The sequence below is a fragment of the Micropterus salmoides genome, unplaced genomic scaffold (assembly GCF_014851395.1).
Source record: "Micropterus salmoides isolate LMB-PRFRI ecotype aquatic unplaced genomic scaffold, ASM1485139v1 Ms_hic_scaffold_1, whole genome shotgun sequence".
Lineage (NCBI taxonomy): Eukaryota > Metazoa > Chordata > Actinopteri > Centrarchiformes > Centrarchidae > Micropterus > Micropterus salmoides.
This window is the reverse complement of record NW_024040040.1, coordinates 53,907,652-53,929,247: the sequence shown is the minus strand read 5'-3', so window position 1 is coordinate 53,929,247 and position 21,596 is coordinate 53,907,652. Positions and strand designations below refer to the sequence as shown.

At 40.9% G+C, this 21,596-nt stretch overlaps 1 protein-coding gene across 1 annotated transcript in view; it reads left to right on the top strand.

Annotated features, from left to right (window-relative positions):
• Positions 1-20,906, top strand: part of LOC119913984 (melanoma receptor tyrosine-protein kinase-like) — a 43,525-nt gene extending 22,619 nt beyond the window's left edge. Inside the window, exons 2-27 of the mRNA XM_038732955.1 lie at positions 832-983; positions 1,982-2,189; positions 4,212-4,346; positions 4,421-4,489; positions 4,899-5,017; positions 5,686-5,827; positions 6,081-6,194; positions 6,279-6,405; positions 6,722-6,795; positions 7,265-7,355; positions 8,055-8,254; positions 8,343-8,475; positions 10,889-10,979; positions 11,246-11,403; positions 11,516-11,548; positions 12,697-12,841; positions 13,067-13,189; positions 13,538-13,636; positions 14,117-14,302; positions 15,204-15,359; positions 15,668-15,743; positions 16,822-16,968; positions 17,240-17,337; positions 17,821-17,964; positions 18,092-18,185; positions 18,486-20,906. Of these exons, the coding sequence (XP_038588883.1) occupies positions 832-983; positions 1,982-2,189; positions 4,212-4,346; positions 4,421-4,489; positions 4,899-5,017; positions 5,686-5,827; positions 6,081-6,194; positions 6,279-6,405; positions 6,722-6,795; positions 7,265-7,355; positions 8,055-8,254; positions 8,343-8,475; positions 10,889-10,979; positions 11,246-11,403; positions 11,516-11,548; positions 12,697-12,841; positions 13,067-13,189; positions 13,538-13,636; positions 14,117-14,302; positions 15,204-15,359; positions 15,668-15,743; positions 16,822-16,968; positions 17,240-17,337; positions 17,821-17,964; positions 18,092-18,185; positions 18,486-18,838 (3,467 nt within the window). The 3' untranslated portion in view covers positions 18,839-20,906. The remainder of the gene's footprint in view (positions 1-831; positions 984-1,981; positions 2,190-4,211; positions 4,347-4,420; positions 4,490-4,898; positions 5,018-5,685; positions 5,828-6,080; positions 6,195-6,278; positions 6,406-6,721; positions 6,796-7,264; positions 7,356-8,054; positions 8,255-8,342; positions 8,476-10,888; positions 10,980-11,245; positions 11,404-11,515; positions 11,549-12,696; positions 12,842-13,066; positions 13,190-13,537; positions 13,637-14,116; positions 14,303-15,203; positions 15,360-15,667; positions 15,744-16,821; positions 16,969-17,239; positions 17,338-17,820; positions 17,965-18,091; positions 18,186-18,485) is intronic.
• Positions 20,907-21,596: the final 690 nt, after the last annotated feature.

Sequence of the window (21,596 nt, the reverse complement as noted above, 5' to 3'; positions counted from 1 at the left end):
GTAGGGTTTCATTCCACACTCAGAGATCATTGACGTGTCAGCTGTGTCCTGCAGCTGCTGCTAAACTTGTTCTTCTTCGGTGTCACGCCCTCCTGCTCCACCCCTACAAGTTTCTTTAAAATCCTCTGCCTCACGCAATTAGCTCTTATCTGGAAACATGTGTGTTACCTGAAGTAGAACAATGCCTCTTGATTTGATGTTACTGTGAAACCCGTCACACCGCCTCCACTGGGTCAGATGATTAAAGGCTCAACACTTTCAGGCATTCAGGAGGGATTTTAAATAGAGGATGAACCAGTGGTGGAAAATAATGTAATACATGTACTAAAGTACTGTACCTATTTTTATGCAGAACACATTCTTAATGTTGCTGATAAATCTTTGTACTTTTACTCATATAGGACTAAATGACCCATCATAATATAAAAATCAGCAACCTGTATCAACATGAAACATCCAATTTATCCACATGTGGTACTCCAAAAATAGCTCAGTTGGACAGGTAGAGTTTTACATATTTTTCTGTTTAGTTTGATTAAACTGCAAGAATCCCATCAGCTCATGTTTTTAACTGAAAACATAACATTTTATGTTAAATTTAAAGTGTTAAGTTACCCGCTTTACATATTAATGTCCCTGAAACTGAACTCAAAGCATGCAAATGTTATATGGGCTCATATTAGGAGAGGAAACTAAAAACTGACTTTGTGTTTGAAGAGAGAAGTTTTTCCCTCTTACTTAAACACTGCCAGAGTGAATGAGAAAACACCACCATCTAGTGGCCATTAGAGGAACTCAGTTCAATAACACATGTCTTTCTGTCTGTGTCAGTGTGTCAGGGAATGAGTAACCAGCTGACCTTGTTGGGAACTAAGGAAAACCACTATGAGAACATGGTGAGAATGTACTCCAACTGCTCCATGGTCCTGGAAAACCTGGAAATCACCTACACCCTGGAGCACCAGGACCTGTCCTTCCTCCAGGTCTGTCTCAAGTGCTGGATTTGGTCTGGGTTTCAGCTTGAGTGTCAAACACACTTTCTTATTCCAGCTGATCATTTCGCAAATCACCCGTCAGTTTTTAGATTGATTATTGTCTTTCCCAAGTTTTAATTTATTTATATGAGACTTGCTGAACACTCAAGTTTTCTTTATATGTCAGAGAGACATTTTGCTCCTGTGGTGCTGCAGATGTGAGCGGGGAGCTTTTTCAAAACTCTCTTTGTGTTGCATTCAAGGACGCTCTGACATCAGTGAACTGACGGTCATCTGCCAGGATGCGTGGCCTTGAGGAGCTCTGGGTTTGTTTTTCCTGTCCAGAAAAATCAAACTCAGAGGACAAACATGGACCGGATCATGTGGGTTTTTCTGAAAGTTATGCAGGTCAGAGAGCCCTTCGACGCATCAACAAAAGAGTTCAAAAAGTCTCGGATCACAGCTGCATGTCCAGGCAACTGTACTAAAATGCTGACAGTGATGGATTATCCCTCTGTCTCAAATGAACTGAAACTCAAGGAATTTCCTTCATCACTAAACATGTTAATAATTATTAGATAGGTATTTGCTAAAAAATAACACGATTCTATCCACAGTAATTTTTTAAACTATGGTGTGAACCATAAACTGTGCAGAATGCTAGTAAATCAGGCATTTGAGCAATAAATGTAATAAAATTATTCTCTTCATCAAATGACACATGTGAAATAATAAATACAGCCAATAATGCAGCACGACTTCCAGACTTCACTGAAGACATAAATCAGATGAGACTGAACGTGCTGGTCACACTGAAGACACCAGACTTTAGTCTATGATGGTGATTAACCACTAATCAATAAATCACCGATGTCCCTAAAATTAAATGAATCGATGGAAGGAAATCAATCTAAAGACTGCTGGGTGATTTAGGAAATGATGAGGTCTAAAAGATGAAAGATCATCAGTGACGTAAAACAAATACTGATGATGACTTCTTTCTCCAGTCCATCCAGGAAGTCGGCGGCTACGTTCTGATCGCCATGAACGAGGCTGAAACCATGCCATTGGTCAATCTGAGGCTGATCCGAGGCCAGAACCTCTACGAAGGCCAGTTCGCTCTGCTGGTGATGTCCAACTACAACAGGAACCACTCGTCTGCGACTCTCAACTACACGGGCGGCCTGAGACAGCTGCAGCTCAGCAGTCTGACGGGTACACGTTCACCTTTGTTCCTCTATCCCCAAGGGAACACCACTTTTTCCCTTCCCCTAACTGTAACCTGAATCCTAAAGTCTTTATTTGTCCCCACGGTGACGCCAATCGACTGGGATGTAAAAACACACATACACTCTAAATATGATATACACAAACTCACAGACACAAGGCATCACAAAAAAATGCCAGAGAATGCAGAAAAGTCTTTCCCAGCAAATACACAGTACAGTACTGAGCCCACTCTGCCTGCTTGGAAAGCTTGTCTGTTTGAGGTTACAGGAGTAACTGCAACATTTTAGAACCTATCGCAATTATTTGTGTCAAGAAAGATTTCACTTATTGCACCTTCAAGAACACAGAGGGAATTGGTGATGAAGAGGAAGTTGCACTTTGGCGTTGGTATATGGAGCCAAACATTTGAAAAAGGCCTTCATTGAATAACTGGTTGATCTTTGGAAGACTTTGACTGCGTGTATGTTGGCTTTGAATGTTGTTCTTTTAAACTTTAATTCCTTGTTGACAACAAGGGCTGCTGTGGACCTTCAGTGCTTTTCTAACTCATTTACGTTTCATTACACAATTAAGCGCTCGTTGTGTTCTGCTTCACTTCGTTTTACAAGCTGCTAGGAGTGTCGGTGATGTTGCCTCACTCGTTGTGCTGGCAGCGGGCTGGGCGGGCGGAGTTGGCACACCATTTGAAATTCTTCAGTCAACACCAGATTGTGCCCTGGCAGCAGGAAATAGACCCCACCTATATGAGCTTTGGCTGATGACGTAGATGCTTTACTGTGCATGCATCCAGCTGTATTAACTGTACTTAAAGTGAGCTGTGTTGCCCTGGAGTTGAAGCTCTAGGTGGTGTATGTAGAAATGTAGGACATGTAGAAACCTGAATTGTGGTTTTGATGACGGATGATGTAATTTGTTTTAATTGCAGAGAATATTAATGGATCTTAACACAGAGTAGATTTTCCTGTTAATCTATTCTGTAGATTTATTAAATATGTATTTAAATTTATCAACGTCCTGCACACTGACGGCATCAAATCTACATTCTCCCTCTTTTTGAGCATCATTTTAAACACATGTCTCTAACTTCAGCCTGAAATATCTAAGATATGGAAACTAGTGCCTTCCTCAGAATATCAGATTCATCATTTTCCTTTAATTAAAGTGAAATATAACAACTTATCTGCCTGTATCTTAACTTCTTCAGCATGTGAACCTGACAACTGATCATGACTTGAACATGGGAATTATTTAGCTTTTATGAGATGTTGAGTCCGGGACTCGCGACGTGAACTGGATGCTTCGGCTTTGACGATGAATTGGTCTCGATCTTTATGATTTAGGACTTTAACTCGACTTGAACGCTAAACCGCTGTTTTTCTATGTAAGCCTGCACGCCAGCACCATCTTGATGAGAGACATTGTGGGTGAACACGCATAACCTATCAGGATGCAGCACATATTTGCGCCCCAGATCAGCATGTATCATCTACTAACCTGTTATCTGTAAGTCTGGTCTGTGCTGTGGGTGTTAACTAAAGCTGGTCAAAAGCACTCCTTTCCAGTTATCACACACACCAACCTTACACACAACAACTATGGTAAAAATTCAAACCAATGGGGCCATTCATTAACAACTAGAGATGAGCAAGTAGACCATTATCTGTACTGTGTTTGTGTTGCTTTACTGGATGATTGTTACTCCAAGGGATTGATCAGTAAAATAAAATGCTGGTAGTAATATCTACTGTAGTCAGTCTAACTGGCACCTCAGCTTCAAGTCAAACCACTACAATGCCATGCTACACAATGTGGTTAGTCATGTTACACTTAAGACGCAGCATTTACTCTTCCCTCTGTATTAATAAGTTGGGCGTTTAACTCTGAGACAGAAGACTTGGGACTTAAATCCTGTGGATCTGAACTCTGGACCGTCACGTTTGACTGGAACTCAGTGACCTGACTTAACTTTATCTTTTTATTTTTATCTCCATTGTATTCTCCTCACAGAGATCCTGAAAGGAGGGGTAAAGATGACCCACAATCCACTGCTGTGTAACACTGAGACCATCCAGTGGTGGGACATCCTGGACAAAGCCACCAATCCCAGCATGCTTTTGAAGATGGACACCGTCGCACGTAAATGTATGGAGAACAACGATGACGTTAACTCATAAGGCTGTGAGGGATTTATTGAATATTAATGTGCGTGTTTGCAGGTGAGAAGTGTGATGCCGGGTGTGTCAACGGTTCGTGTTGGGCAGCAGGACCGGATCACTGCCAGAGATGTAAGCACACAATTGCTCGAATACACACCTCTACATCTTTTGCACTTCCTCAGTCACTGTCACACATTTCCTACTCTTTGCCTCTTAAGCATTTTCTCTCCGTCTTTTTCCTCTACATTATTGTTATCTATTATACCATGAAATATAGAGGTCCCTCTTTCTGAAACTGTATGAAATTAAATATACAGCCATCAAATTTGCTCAAGGTTCACTTGACAAAAAAAGATGTTGCGAAATAAGATTTCCTTTTGACTGAATGTTCTACTTCATTTATTGGCATTTGTTATTCTTGTTTATTTTGTCTTGCTTGCTGTTTGTAATAATATTTAAATAAATGACTGTGCAAATAAAATGTTATGGAGTTGTACTGCCAAAAATATAATAAAATGTCTCTCCTTGTGTCTACTAGTCACCAAGTTGCAGTGTGCGGAGCAGTGCAGCAGAAGGTGTCGGGGTCCAAAACCCATCGACTGCTGTAATGAGCACTGTGCGGCCGGCTGCTCTGGACCTCGAGCTACAGACTGCCTGGTCAGTGTCTGCATGTGTGGGTGTGTCAATACTGTAGTCAACTAAATGGCCGACGCATTATGCCGATACCTTACTGCTACCCTTTGTCAGAATTTGCATGTAGAGCATGTACAAACGTAGACAGAAGATAACTTGAGACATACGGGCTCTTGAGACTTACATGTCTCTACCTGTCTCAAGTTCTTAAATGATTTAAAGTCCTATAATCAAGACAGACAAGTTCAAATCAGGTCCCATTCAAGTACGGCAGATCTAATATCAAGCCAAGCAACTTGCGCGTCAGTTTGCATTAAAGAGAGACAGAGACAGAACAAGACAGAGGAGTCAAACAATGTACTTTGCAAGTCAAGCTAGTCCAAATTCAGGCTTAAGTCAACATTAGCAAGTTCCATCTTCCGGGTCTTAAATACTAAACCATTTATTATGGGCTCTTTTAGTTCCAGTGGGGTTGTGCACTTAATTGTATATAGTTCAGACCAAATTATTTTACTTTTCACTGCGTTCTACCTGCCTTTTCTGTCATAAATGCATTTCCAACAAATGTTGTCTGTGGTTGAGTTATGCTTCACTTATGATCTGCAGCTCAATCACTGCAAAATTCTCTGCCTAGCTGCTCTTTCTGCAGTTATAGAAGAAACTTTCTTTCTACCTCTCTACTTCTTCTTCAGGCCTGCAGGGATTTTAATGACGATGGAACCTGTAAAGACACCTGTCCTTCTCCGACACGCTACGACTCCAAAACCCACCAAGTGGTCAACAACCCCGACGCCAAGTTCACCTTTGGGGCAACATGCGTCAAGGCCTGCCCACGTAGGGACTTTAAACCATCTGTTTTACTGAGATCAAACCAGTAATTTACTCTAAATACATATATTCAAATAATCATGATCAAGTCCTGCTGGAATCCACAACCAAATTTCTGAACTTTCAATGATTGAATTGCATTGTGGTAAAAAAAGACTATCTTCTTTTTTAGACCTTGAGGAGGGCAGTTATAAATCAGTGGAGGACTCCTTTAACTTAGAAATGACTCAACTTCCGCTTTGTTTTTGTTTGCATATAGATAACTATGTGGTGACTGACGGATCATGTGTTCGCACCTGCAGCGCTGGATGGTACGAGGTGGAGGAGAACGGAGTCCAACGCTGCAAAGTATGCGAAGGACCCTGTCCTAAAGGTAGAGAGAGAGAGAAAGAGACAGAGAGAGACCTGGATAATAAACAAATAACCTGAATAACCTAAGTTCTTTTTCTTCCTCCAGTCTGTGACGGAGTCGGGGTTGGCACTCTGGTCAGCACCATGGCCGTTAACGCCTCCAACATCGAATCCTTCAGGAACTGCACTAAGATCAACGGGGATGTCTCCCTCATTGAAACCTCCTTTACTGGGTGAGATTCTCCTCAGTGCCTCACGCCGTGAGCTTCTTCCAGCATTAAAAGATGACTCGTGTCCTGGTTAATCTACAGAGTTCATTGTGTTTTCACTGCAATATCTTTTTATCTTACAGCTCGACAAGATGTAAGTCTGAGTGAATATTTACTGAGTGTGTCTGATTATTTAGCTTGACCATGTTATTCAGACCTGCGGCAAGTGTTGATGGCTCTAGAACTTCAGCCTGCAGTTGCTTCAGCTTGAAGTCTCAAAGTCCTGTGATCTATGAAAGCCACACTTGAAACTAAAGCTTTCCTTTGTTGGCTCTTCCAGGGACGCGCACTATAAAATCCCGCCCATGGACCCGGCTAAACTGGAGTACTTCAGGACAGTACAGGAAATCACAGGTAGCTCAGAGGACTGCAGGGCTTCTCTTCAGTAGCTACGCTGAATTGTTTTGTCGATTTTGTCGATATGATGAAACCATATTATCAAAACTTCTGTGCACCAGTTACCTTCATGACCTCTGACAGCTGGAACAGTAATATTCAAGATTTACTGTAGTGACTGAATCTCACTGAAATGTGTAAAAAACCACAAGTTTTCATAATGTGAAAAGAGGCTCACATACTGTAGGAGTCATGAACTGATTTATTGCATGTTTGGAATTGATTGCTTGATTTGTCGTTGCACTTTTTTGATAATTCATGTGGTTTTGATCATTGTGATTATTTTGAATATAAGTTTTTCACATTATATTAAGTTGCATATTTTCGTCAATAAAAGTTATAGGTTATATTTTTTGGAGATCCGCAAATTATTTGTGCAGCGAGTCTGACTAACTAAAGTCAGAGTGTGTGTTTGTGTGTCCTCCAGGTTTTTTGCTGATCCAGTCCTGGCCGGAGAATCTGACCTCTCTGTCAGTGTTTGAGAACCTGGAGATCATCAGAGGAAGAACAACACGCTCGTGAGTCAGTTGATATATTAAGATCAAAAGAGTTTTTGGACCAACAAAGAAATTCCCCAAAACTTTATATTTATATTTCTCAATGATTGATTTTCTTTTGTTATAAAACTATGCTCTGGCAGTAAGTGTAACTGTAGTCATTGCCAATTTGTTTTGTATATTGCAGCTCATAAATCACATCCTCTGCTCCCATTTTGTTTGTTTGCAGAGTTAAATCTTGCTTCATCAAAGTTAGTTTTTTTGGCCATGCATGGTAGATCTTAATGTAGACCAGGTCCTCTCTGTGGCCAGTCAGTGCACTTTACCAGAATGAAGTGACAATCCTCTAATATTTAGAAGAAAACCAATCAATCACATTTGAAATGCTTTGCAGCTACAGAAAAGGTAATAGGGCCCCCTGCAGGCCAGTCGGTGTCATTTTTAGAAATGTTTGGATGTACAAAGCTCAAGACGGTCTAAACATTAATAAACATGTGTAAATTAAAAAACAAATGTAGGCAGTGTTAAGTGTTTAAAAAAATTCGAATGCAAATTAGTTGAACATAATTTTTAGGAGACAGGTTGTTAGACAAACCAATCATTAACCAGTCACCACTGAATTAAACTTGACGCTCCCTAACCCGACAAGCAGAAACAACACTTGGTTCTAGTTGAATATTAATATTGTGTAAAACCTCATATTAAATCTTTCCTCTCCAGGCAGCACAGTTTGGTGGTGGTGAACACGAAACACCTCTCCTGGCTGGGTCTGCGCTCTTTGAAAGAGGTGAGTGCTGGACGGGTAATGATGAAGGGCAACTCTCAGCTCTGCTACACCGGGCCTGAACAGTGGACCCGCCTCTTCAGATCCAACGACCAGACCATCAGCAGACTCAACAACGCCCCCCCTGGAGTCTGCGGTGAGACTCTGGATGTGGCGGGATCGTTAATGTCATCACTGTTTGGTGAAATCAATGAAATAAGAAAATCCTTCTTGTTCGCACACAGAACAACAGAATCGAACCTGTGACACGGAGTGTACAGATGAGGGCTGCTGGGGTCCAGGTCCCACCATGTGCATCTCCTGTCGGCATTTCAACCGTAGGGGACGCTGTGTGCCGTTCTGTAACCTGCTGCAGGGGTGAGAGAGCACTTTAAACCTTGCCGAGCAGATTCTCCCTGCTGGGACTTGAACCTGTGACCTTATTTCTTACTATGCTCTCTGTAGAGATGGTATTATTCACATTTTGCTGTTTATTCAGTTTATAAAGCTGCACAGGGTGACTCAGTAAGGTACAGCTGGTTGAGTACACAACCAAGTGCACAGACATTTCAGAGGAAGATAAACTAAGAGTCCTGATATACTTTATATTACACTGTTTATCTACATCTTTATGTAGACAAGCAGCTGCCACTGGGGTTCTCAATATATTTGTCCGCATACTTAAAAGATTATCCAGGAGGCGGCAGATCAGAGCCAAATCATCCCTGTCCAGCACTAGAAAATCTTAAAACGGAAACTATGGATGTCCAGTCAACACTCACTTAATGGTCCTCTGTCCTCTCTGCTTTGCTGGCAGCAGAATGATTCAGGCATCGGAGGGCAATTTGAGCAAAGACTCCTCCGGTACACTCAAATAAATAGGGCTGAGTCAGCCAAAACAGTGAAATGTTTACTTGTCCATAATGTCCTCTGCATATTTTGGGATCCAATTGTCTCCATTGGAAACGTGGCTAGTGTGCAATACAAGTGAAGAGAATAAGTTTCTCAGCAGATCCAGAGCACGCCCCCTGGCTGCTCAGAGGCAGAAACAGGTACAGAGAACATCGTCCTTTTCATGCATTAGTTGGTGCTGTTCAAGAGAAGTACTAATATCCAAAATAAAGGTGAGTGCCAGACAGGAGAATAATCTTAATCCAACCCTGCCACTTAAAAATATAATACTGATGTATAACCCACACAGCTGGTTACCCTCACTACAAACATACACCAGATAAAAGAAAACACCAAGCATCCATTCAGTTTCTTCAAACAAAGCTAACTGTATTAAAACCAAATAATAATCAACCCACAGGGTCTCACTCAAACACAAAATCCCTTCTTCACAAAATGCCCTTAAATCAACAGAGTCAGAAGAGTTCTGCTGAGAACAATGAAAAGTCTCTTAATTACATACATTAAATAAAGACCATTCATTGAAGGAAGTGTGTGTGTGTGTGTGTGTGTGTGTGTGTGTATCAGCGTAACATAATTGTGATTGGCCCTTGTGCAAATACCAAAAGCACGTTCATGCACACATGGGCGTACAGACCACAGGTACAGACACACAAATGCAAACCTGCAGCCTTTGTTCGGCACCACGTACAGCAGCTGAAGAGCCAAACGCAAATCCTCTAGCCTCTCCGACCATCGAACAACCGAAATAGCCAGCCTACAGTAACCACAGAACAAATTTAGAAATAAAAAATCTTAGAAAAGCACAGTAACTCATTATCCTAACGCTGTTTGAATGAATGGATGATGACATCTGATCACAATGCCATCGGTTGCGCCATCGGGGGGCTCATGTCCAAGGAGGGTTGAGGGTTGTGGGGTACTGTACTTTAGTCTGAGGCAGGAGAATAAGAGAAGCCTGAAGAGTAGCAAGAAGGTAGACTTAACTTTTGTAGGAAGTTTACAGCTGCGTCCGAGCAGGTCGAAGACGTAGATGAACGCGATTCATCCAAACCCAGTCCAGGGGCACAATTCCAATGATACCTTGTTGCTCAGGAGGAAAATTCAGGAAATCCAGACAGTTCTTGAACAGTTCTGCCACTCTGGTTGCTTTTATATACATCCATTTTTCTTTTTAGAGCGAAGATGCCTCAAACCAGATTAAACTGTTGGTTATCTCTTCATTTTGTCACGGTCACTCCTCTGTTCTCCACTGTGCTGCTGTGGTTAGTTTTTCCCTCCCCCAGCTCACAGGTGTGTCTTATTTATCTCCTCACCTCCATCCTGACTTCCTGTCAACGTTGAAAAGGGCTAGTTTGTAGTTTTTCATCTCCCCCTTTCTGCTACAACTGTATCGTTAGCTAACAATTGAAGTCAACGTTGGAAGAAGTATTCAATGCTTTATATAAAGTGTATTGTTATAGTATTTATTTAGTATAAAGTACTCATCATTCATTATACTAGTGTATTATTAATACTGATGCTTATTTAGACACTGTTGGAAGGTTTAATTTACAAGATAACAATGCTGGCAACTCTCAGGTAAATGTAGTGGAGTAGTATTGTGTTATAATAAGTTGTATAAAGGAGGAGAAGATGGAAATACCTCATAAATGTGTAAGGATATATATATATATTTATATTACAGTAAAGTATAATGTAAAGGATAGGATTTCCAAATAGGACGTATTATTGTAGATTAAGACTTTATTGACCCCTTGATGAAATTCACAAACTACCAGGCAGTATAAATATATAAAGATTTGCTGAGCTATGATCAGTTGTCCTCTGTTGGGCTTCCGTCCTGACGGCTGATTTTTATCTCTGTGTTTTTCTGCAGCGAGCCCAGAGAGGTCGAGGTGAACAGCAGCTGTGTGGAGTGTCACCCAGAGTGTCTGCTGAAGACCGGGATCCCGACCTGCCACGGACCGGTTAGTCCAGCTGCTGCTGGTGAACATTGAGCTTCAATTATTTTGTTGAATAAACTTTCATGCTCAAAGTAAATATGTAGAATTGTTTTGTATCATCAAATGATGAGGTAATAATTTAAAGCTAAGTACTTTACAATACAAAACTAAAGAAAATACTATATATTTATGTATAATTAGATAAGCAAGGCAGGATAACGTCAACTTTAAGAGACAAATCTTGATAGATTACTTCTGAACAAATCGCCCTCCTCCATCCCTACCTGCAGGGTCCAGACCAGTGTTCCCAGTGCGCCCATTTTAAAGATGGCCCCCACTGTGTGCCGCGCTGCCCCCACGGTGTGCTGGGAGACGGAGACACGCTGATCTGGAAATACCCGAACAGGGAAGCCGAGTGTCAGAACTGCCACCAGAACTGCACACAGGGGTGAGACTCGTTACTGATTCATCATTCAGAGCTGAAGGACTCTGATGTTAAATCGATTAGGAAAAGTGACACATACTTGAATGTAAGGTGTTTTGTTTCTCTGTCTCTGCAGGTGTTCAGGTCCTGGACTGTCTGGATGCACAGGGTAAAACTACAACTTTGGCTTTTACTCACCAACACTGAACATGACCAAAGTTCACAGATAACCAGCTTGTTGCAGATTGTTTCTGTTTCCAGTTAACATGCATCATGTCAGTTAGCTGACCTCATTTTATCACATAAAAGTTTATGTCAGGGGTTCACAAAGATAAACAAACACAGAAGAAAATACTGTCTATGAGAGCCTTAGCCTGACCTCTTAGTTAGTCCTACACATGCTAAAGTAACGTTTTATGGATTCAAAAGGAATATCAGGATAAGAGCACATTGTGTTTGCATTTTCTGCACATGCAAATCCAGGTGACTCTGTATGTAGTCATACCACCACTGAAGGTCGCCTCACGCTGTCTAAACACACAGTCAAATTCTATTTGAGTACAAACATGAACAATGGGAGTCAACAGGGATTCCTTATTCCTACCTACAGTCTATGATTCCTACCTTAGCAAGCTACATATTAATGGGAGCCGACAGAAATTCCACTTAACATGCTAAATTAGAATAGGAGTGTAGTGTAGTGGGTGGCGATGGCGCAATGGATAAGACGCCTGCCTTTGGTGTGAGAGAGGTTCAATCCCCCACTGTCACCCATCCACCATTGTTCCTGAGCAAGACGCTTAACCTCTTGCGTGCGACCTCTGACATGTATAGCAATTGTAAGTCGCTTTGGATAAAAAAAAAGCGTCAGCTAAAACTTAATGTAGGAGTCAGTGGGAATTCCACCTTTGCATATTCAATACAAAATGAGAGTCAGGTCAGTAACATTGAAAGCGTTGTTATTTGAATGTGAAGTCTTCCCTTGTACGCTACATTTCAGTGGTCGAACTGAGCATGCTAAGTTTAAATGGGAGATCATGTTAATGAAATTGCTAAATTTCAAAATGCTAAATTTCAAACGGTGTCAATAAGAATTTTAAATCTGAATGGGAGTCATTGGGAATTTAATCATATCTATTTGTATTCTACAATATCATGCTAGAAAAGATGTATATGGAAATTCTAACTAACTTGTGCATAAATTTATTGGACAACTATGATGACACATTTAAATGTCAATCTATGAGAAATTATAATTATGTGAACCTCAGGATAATTTTAAAACACAAACATTGTGTGTTTTGTGTGTCCTCACAGTGCTGCCACCCACTCCACGTTGGCGGTGGCCGTAGTTGGTGGGCTCTTGATCGCCGTCATCATCTCATTGGTTATCTTTGTGTTGGTACGGCGACGACGAATCAGGAGGAAGAGGACTCTGCGTCGCCTGCTGCAGGAGAGAGAGGTGGGAGACGGAGTGTTCATTTCATTAATGAAAACTGGGATGAAAGTCAAGAAACTGACAAAACTTATATATATTATGTAAATAGCAAAAGACAAAGTTGACTAAATTTGACTAAAGCTCACCTGGACTAAATATAAAACCAAAATACACACATATAAACACAATCCTGTATACATGTAATGTTACTGGAAGATTTAAATAAAGTATTTGAAATATGTGCTGCAGCTGGTGGAGCCGCTGACCCCGAGCGGTGAAGCTCCTAACCAGGCGCTGCTGAGGATCCTGAAGGAGACGGAGTTCAAGAAAATCAGGGTGCTGGGCTCCGGGGCCTTTGGGACCGTCTTCAAGGTAAGAATGTTTGATCCACACAAAATATCACTTCATGATACTTTTATTGAAGCCGCAGTGTGTCGATGGAAATGTCTGTCAGTCCACCACCTTGGTCCAAACTGAACTATCTCAACTATCGGATGGACTGCCATGAGTTTTTGTAAAGATATTTATGTTCTCCTCAAGATTGAACTGTAATACCTTTGGTGATCCTCTGACTTTTCATCTAGCGCCATCATCAGGTCAACATGTTAATTTGTCCATGACCAAATACCTGCAGAGCTAATGACGTTCCCTTGAGTCTCAGCTGTGTTTAGTGTATTATTTCTTCCATATTGATGTATTAAATGTAATGACTGTCTTTAGGGTCTGTGGATCCCTGAAGGAGAGAATGTGAGGATCCCAGTGGCCATCAAAGTTCTCAGGGAGGCCACGTCACCTAAAGCCAACAAAGAAATCCTGGATGTAAGACTTCTCTTCTTCTTCTTCTTCTTTGATTATCTCTTTCATCTTCTAGATCGTCCCCTTCTTTTCCGTTTTCTTGTACCTCCCATTTCCTTCTTCTCATTCTGCTTGTTGTTCCTCTTTCTTCTTCTTTCTTTTTTCTCTTCCACAGAGCCAGCTTTTCTTTTAAACATATTGCTTATATATTATCATTATTTATGAACTTCAGTATTTTTTTTCCTTTTGGATTTAAAAAGCCTGTTCTTAATTTGGATATAAAGCAGTTCAACAAGTTAATTGAGAGCAAAAAGGCTTCATTTGAGTGAGCAAGATGAGTGTGAAGGGTGTGAATCACTAGATTAATGCACAATTGAAGGCACAATTTAATTAATTTATTTCAAATCATCCCCACCAGGCTTCGTGCCCTCCTGCTTTTATCATCCTGCAGTTATTTTCAAGACTTATGTTGCGACACTAACATGTGTATGCGTTTGTGTGTAGGAGGCGTATGTGATGGCGAGCGTGGATCACCCTCATGTGTGTCGTCTGCTGGGGATCTGCCTCACGTCGTCGGTCCAGCTGGTGACTCAGCTGATGCAGTACGGCTGCTTGCTGGACTACGTCCGACTCCACAGGGACCACATTGGGGGTCAGTGGCTGCTGAACTGGTGTGTCCAGATCGCCAAGGTGAGCCCAGTTAAACAGGTTCTGACACAAATTCTGATTGTAAGTCATCTGAGTGGATCTTCTACAAACCAGCAGCCCTCTGCTTATGAGGTCATGTTTCAGTTTATATTCATTTAAGAAGAAAATCTCCTTCCTCACCCTCTGCCTGAGGCACCAGCTCCGTCTGCAGCTCACTGTAAGCCTGCTGAGGCCTATTAGCCTGAACTCAGCTGGAAACTGTATGTGTGTGTGTGTGTGTGTGTTGAGGCAGTGTTAATCCATTCAGTTTCTGTCTTAAACCTCATTTGGATCTTAAATTGCTGGGAAAATCACAAACAACAAGGTCATGAGCTCAGTGTAAAGTCTTTATGCTGTCTTGCAGCATTAAGATGCCAGTTTATTCCGACAAAGCTGCCTGTCAGACGGTTGAACAGCTTCAGAAACCCCCCAACACACACACACACACACACACACACACACCTTTCCAACAATTTCTGTAACTTTCCAAAATCAACAATCCAACATTCACACTGACACTGTTTCTGCTTTCAAATCCTCTCTTAAGACACACTTTTACAGACCTTTCACTTGAAAACTAGTCCTATTTATTTTACATACAGCTTTGTTGTGCAACCACCTGATTTTAACTTTATTTTAATTGTTCAACTTTCTACCTTTCGGATGACTTTATTCGGTCTTTTGATTGTGTGCTTGTGTTTTGTTCTTGAGTTTTCCTTTTAAAGCTGTAATTGTTTTTGTGCTGTCTATATAAAGCACTTTGTGCTCCCAGCATTTATGTAGTTAAGTACATTTGAAAAAGATTTTCTCCCGGGACATGAAACAATACGCCTCCATGTGGCTGTTTTCGGCCAGAACACCCACTTAAACCTTTTTCTGTGTGTGTGTGTGTGTGTGTGTGCAGGGGATGAACTACCTGGAGGAGCGTCACCTGGTGCATCGAGACCTGGCGGCGAGGAACGTCCTGGTCAAAACTCCTAACCACGTCAAGATCACCGACTTTGGCCTCGCCAAGCTGCTGACGGCTGACGAGAAAGAATACCATGCTGACGGAGGAAAGGTGTGTTTGTTATTTATAATCCTGTTTCATTGAGATGCACTAGAAAACACTAGGTTGGTGTCAATGTTCATGTACACAGGACTGAGTTGTTGGGAGCCATTTCCTCCTGGTTCTAGACTTTGTGCTAAGCTAGGCTAAACTTGCTCAGAGATGATATCTATCTGCTCAACTTATATTTTTGGTTTCCTAAAAAAGAATGCTCAGATGGTATTTCTAACGATATATAGATGTTTAAATTGAAACCACAGAACTTCCTCCTATATGTATCCAGAAGTCAGATTTTGATTGTCCCTCTCGGCTCTCTGTAGGTTCCCATTAAGTGGATGTCCTTGGAGTCGATCCTCCAGTGGACCTACACACATCAGAGTGATGTCTGGAGCTACGGTGAGTCAACCTTCAGCTCTCCAGCTTGCACAGGGCCACAAGGTCTTGTTTAATTAAAGAAAAATATGACCTGCTCCCACTGTATCCAGTGGTGCTGGATCCTGGTCAAGTCTCTGACACATTTTACTTTGTTCACATCTTGACGCCACCAACATCAGCAGCTGGAGATTTGCATTGTTTATTTTCCTGCTAACAGATCGCAGGCTTTTAATTAAAAGCAATAACCTATCAGTGATCAGAAATGAGAATGTCTTTGATTTTCAAACTGAAAAAGAAACAACAGCTACTCTAAACCAGATTCAGGACTTGGGAAGCTTTCACATTTTACATTTAAAAATGAAGCAGCCATCTGATGCTATTTTCTTTTAGCTATTTGTGATTTAGTGGCAAACTAATGATCAGCAAAGTTGAACAGTTCTACACAACCTCATGTCAAATGGGAAACGTTTTAGTGGCATCTAGTGGTGAGGGTTGCGAATCGCAACCAACTGCTGCACATCGCTCACCCCTCCCTTTCCAAGCGCGTAAGAGACGCTACGGTGGCCGACTAGCTCTGTTGGCTCTTGCTAAATAATACGTGTGGTCCTCCATTTCTAATTAAATAAAATAACTACTATTACTTGTCCTTATTGTTCCCCTTCTTTTCTTTGTACGTATTCAACGTAGTGATGAAACTGTAGAGCAGTTTTGTCTGTATTGGGCTACTGTAGAAACATGGCGGTGCAACATAGGAACGTCCATATAAGAGGACCTGCGGTGTATGTAGATAGAAATGTCTCATTCTAAGGTAATAAAACATAACGGTTCTTTATGTAAGGTCTTTATACACCACTGAAAACATGGTTATAGATATTGTATGGAATTTCTGTCAATAAATCCTCAGAAATATTACACACTGAACCTTTAAGTACTGTTTCCTCAAGTTACTCGAACAGACAACATTTTACCCGTGAGGGAAAAAAATCTTAAAACCTCTACCTTCACGGTTCTTCTTCCAACAGTTGTCTTTTAGGACTTGTATTGATGTGACTTTACCAACCAGTGAGTCAGTTTTATCAGTCCATGGTCTGGTCTGCAGGTGTGACGGTGTGGGAGCTGATGACGTTCGGTTCCAAGCCATACGACGGCATCCCGGCCAGCGAGATCGCCTCTGTGCTGGAGAGAGGGGACCGGCTGCCCCAGCCCCCCATCTGCACCATCGAAGTCTACATGATCATGGTCAAATGTAAGAGAATCTATACAAGAATCTACAGTCATGCCAGCAGCTTTGTGTGTTTAGGCTGGAGCTAAATGCTTACATCTAAAATTTGCCTATTAGTAGCTGAGGCTGATGGGAATGTCATTAACTTGTATACACATTAACATGTTGACCTGGTGATGATGCTGGATGAAAGGTCAGTGGATCACCAAAGTTATTAAAGTTCAACAACAACAGACACCTGAAGGTCCGGCTGGGGAAATGTTTCTGCTAATGATTTCTTTCTCTCTCTGTCCAGGTTGGATGATCGACCCGTCCAGTCGTCCCACGTTCAGAGAGCTGATAGCAGAGTTCTCAAAAATGGCCAGAGATCCATCCAGATACCTGGTCATACAGGTACACAGAGTGTGTTTCTGTGAGAGAGAGTTCTTCAGTTAGGGAACAGTTTATTACAACTTGGATCTTATTTTGGTAGTTTTGTCCATCATCTCTATCAGTGATAATAACATTGTAATGACCAAGTTAACAGAGCTGATGTCTGAGAACACGGTGACATCCAGAAACCATTAAGTTAAGTGAAGATTAAGTCAAGCTAATCATGTGCGAGTTAAAGAGCATGTGCAAAGATACACAACTCTGCATATTAGCCTTTCAACAGAAAATGTCCCTATCAAACCTCCGCCTTTGCTACATCACTCTGTCATTAATTGTTAATAATACATGTATCTTTTCCTTTGCCGTTTTAAATGTCAAATAACCCAACTGTGCTATTAAAAAGCACGGGCCAAGTGGCCATCAGCAGGTTAAACCACTGTCGGATTGAAGTATTTTCTCTCCTCATAAGTATCAAACAACAAAGTGATCTGCCTCCTGTCTCAGGGTGACCTCCCCAGTCCGTCAGACAGCAGGTTTTACTCTCGCCTGCTGAGCTCAGACGACATGGATGATGTGGTCGATGCCGATGAATACCTGCTACCGTACAAAGGAATGAGTGACCATGGCAACCATCCCTGCAATGCTACGGTACACGCACTTAAAAAATGAAAAGTCAGGATTTGAAGCATAAAAAGTAAACATAATAAAAACACATCTTTCCTTCTAATGTTACATTTAGAAGACAAACATTTTACTGTCTCCTTTTTCATCTCAGAACGGTCGTCCAGTCAGAGAGAACAGCATCGCTCTGCGTTACATCTCTGATCCGACTAACAACTCGCTGGATACAGAAGACTTTGCCGGACACGGTACACATCTCTGTGGATTACTGACAAAATATGACTATTATTTAGAACAGAATATTTAGGAACCTACAAGAAAATATCCAAGGAAGAATGAAGGGCAACTGTGAAATTCAAGGATAACTGGACCAGTTATCCTTGAATTTCACAATAAAAAATAAGGCATAAGATATAAAATACAGAATAAAATATTTGTAAAATATAAATACAAAAAAATGACTAAATAAAGAAAGAAAGACATTTTTACAGACAACAAATAAGTAAATTAACCTCTGTGTAAATAAAGAAATTAATCATTTATTACAGAGTACATGAACCAGAGCCTGAGTGGAACCAGCAGGAGCAGCAGGCTGTCGGATGTTTTGAATCCCAACTATGAGGACCTAAGCCAGGGCTGGGGTGCCGCCTCACTCCCCTCCCCGCTGGAGGATCTGAAGCCCTCCTTCCGAATACCTAAGGGACCCGAATACCTGAACACCACCCAAAGCTCAGTGCCCCTGGCTGCCAGCGACAGCCTCGACAACCCGGACTACCAGGCCGACTTCCGGCCTCAGGACACACCCTTGACCTCTTTAACAGGAAACGGTCTGTTCCTCCCGGCGGCGGAGAACCTTGAGTACCTGGGTCTGGGTGCTGCACTGCATGCCCCCGTCCGCTAGGGGGCAGCAACATTCAATCAGTTCAAACTGAAACTGTGAGGTTTTGTGGAAACAAAATGTTGCCTACTTTGACTACTGACAGTATTTAATTAAACTGTTTTTATTGTAAAGTTTCCCAGGAAATGCTGCATCATCTGCAACACTGGAACACAACCTACACACTGATTGATGCTCAGTGGCACTCAGGCAGCAATTAGTGAGAAGGAGATCCAGACTTTCTCCAGGGATTCAAACCAACCTTTCTGACGTTTCCTGGAACTTGTAAATGGCTTTCTTAACTTTTTTGACGTCACCAACATGTGACAACACCATGAAAACCAAACTGCCAGGAGCCATTGAAACAATAAAAGCACATAAACTCTTCAGTTTCAACAGAACGATGATTCTTGGTTGTAACTGTGGGAGTGAAGCTGCAGGAGGACATTAGTAGCCCGATGGATTTAATTTTGTCTTCCACTTCATCGTTCCTTGTCAGCAGTTGCATGAATTTTTTAAAAAAGAACCGTCGGGTTCACAAAGACACTGCAGAGGAGAGGATTGTATTTTATTTTTCAGCAGATGCTTCAAATAAAGTTTTCGGTTTGACACCAGACATCACAGTTCTCTTGAAGCTGAAACATTTTGAAAGTTTCTGCTCAGCTTGGTTTAGTTTAGTTTGGATCCTTGATAACTGACACACAGGGACGGCCGGCGTTTGTGGTTTGTTGTGTACATAGACGAAAGGAGGCGAGTTTCTGTCCTCTGTCAAGAGACTCTTTGAATGCACTCTGGAATAATGGTGTAAAATTTTACTTTTGTGTTCACACGGTGAATTACTAAACTCCTACTTGAACCAGGAGAGGTTGTTCACAAAAAAGTCAGATCTTATCAAAACAAGTTATGGTTTGAATTGAAGCAGTTAAGCTTAGACTTCTTGTTTCACATGTGTACCAACTTTGATGAGTTTTCACTGAAGTGTTTTATTCTCCCTTTACTTGACAAGAATGAGCCAAACTCTGATTTACTGTTACTGCTTGTTACTGTCTGTCACTGCTGTTAGTGGGAATGTACGGAAGCTGAGAGACTGGTTGATGATTATTCTTCAGGTTCATCTCAAGAGAACAAATGTTCCAGTTTTAAGGATGAGAGAGCCTCCGTTCTGATGAAGACATTCTTTATGTTGAAACATTAGTTGCTGCACTTCCTTCCAACTGTTTTCTTCTCATTCAGCGCAAATACAGGTGCTCTCATAAAATTAGAATATCGTACGTCATTTTATTCAAAAAGTTGAACTTCCATATATTCTACATTCATTACACATAAAGTGAAATATTTCAGGCCTTTTTAGTTTTAATCTTTATGATTACGGCTTAAAGCTCGTGGAAATCAAAAATCCATATCTCAAATGATTAGAATATTAAAATAATTAATGTGTAATAGAGATGTCGCGATAACTGCACAATTGAAATACAGCGCTTTTGTCCATTCTTTACACTACAGTGTGTGTTCAATTAATAAATTCGCTTCAAAAATTCCACAAGCATAACAAGCTCTGTGTTTAAGGACGGATTGCCATGAATCGTGTACATATTTATATACACGGCTAATATTCATGGAAACTGAGATAACAGAGAAAACATCTCGACACCAGACTCGAGTACTACAGCTCTGAACTTTGCAGATAAAAATAAATCATAATTCTGACTTTGTGAAATAATTTAATTCTTATCTTAGCATAACACTGATGAAAAAACTCTCCAAAAGCAACTTTATCTACTTGAGAAGATGAGCTGAATAAGTTTTGATGTCGAGATAATGAACCTAAAAAATTTTATCATCAACCATGACAGCACTCAGCTTCCATAGAAACTGACACTGAGGAATCCGGTTGAATGTCTGTAAATTTTGTTTCATTGTGCAGCAATTAAACTTTTGTGGTTAAATGTGAAATTAGTTGTGAAGCCACAGTTTGAAAAAGCTTTGTTGTTTACAGGGTACAGCTAACCTGCTGACAAGGCCACCACTTTGCTGTTGAAACATTAAAATTTCTGTTTTGTTTGTCATTGGATAAAGCTGAGTATCTGCGTGATAATGTGGAGACCGATCTGATATGTTCATCAAAGTTTCACTGGTTTGTGGTCTCAACATGCTGCTCTCTATTTTTACTGAGAACCAGCCTCCAATTTCTGTCACTGAATTTGCTCCAAAACAGTTGATGTGTTAAATTATTCATCCCCAAAAAACAACAGAAGAGACGTTAACACTTGAGTCCAGAAGACAAACCATGGTGTTTAGAAATTATTATTATTATTATTTATTTAAATTCAAATTTAACTGCATGTAGAAAACACAACTCTATTTAAAAGGTCATTTATTGATCATTTATTGTTCCAAAGAGAGAAAAGTCTGGAGGAACTCTGAGCAAAAACCACAAAATTCATGAAATATAATAAAAAAATGAAAAACTAAAACGCACCACACAAGCTCACACAAAACAGAGTCCATCAAGAGACAACTTAACAGAAAACCTGTAGTACATCAGGCCGCCGCCTCCACCATCATCATCAGTTGTTAAAAAATCTTCTCTAACCACTTTTAACTGAAGGACTTATCAGGAACATTATAATTACATGTTTAACAAAATTAAGTCAGTCAGAAAGAAAACATTCACGTCACCAGTTCAGTTTCAATACAGACAAATATTGTATTAAGTCAGTTTCATTTATTTATACACCCGAGAATCATAAATAAAAATTCACCACAAGAAGCTTTACAATTT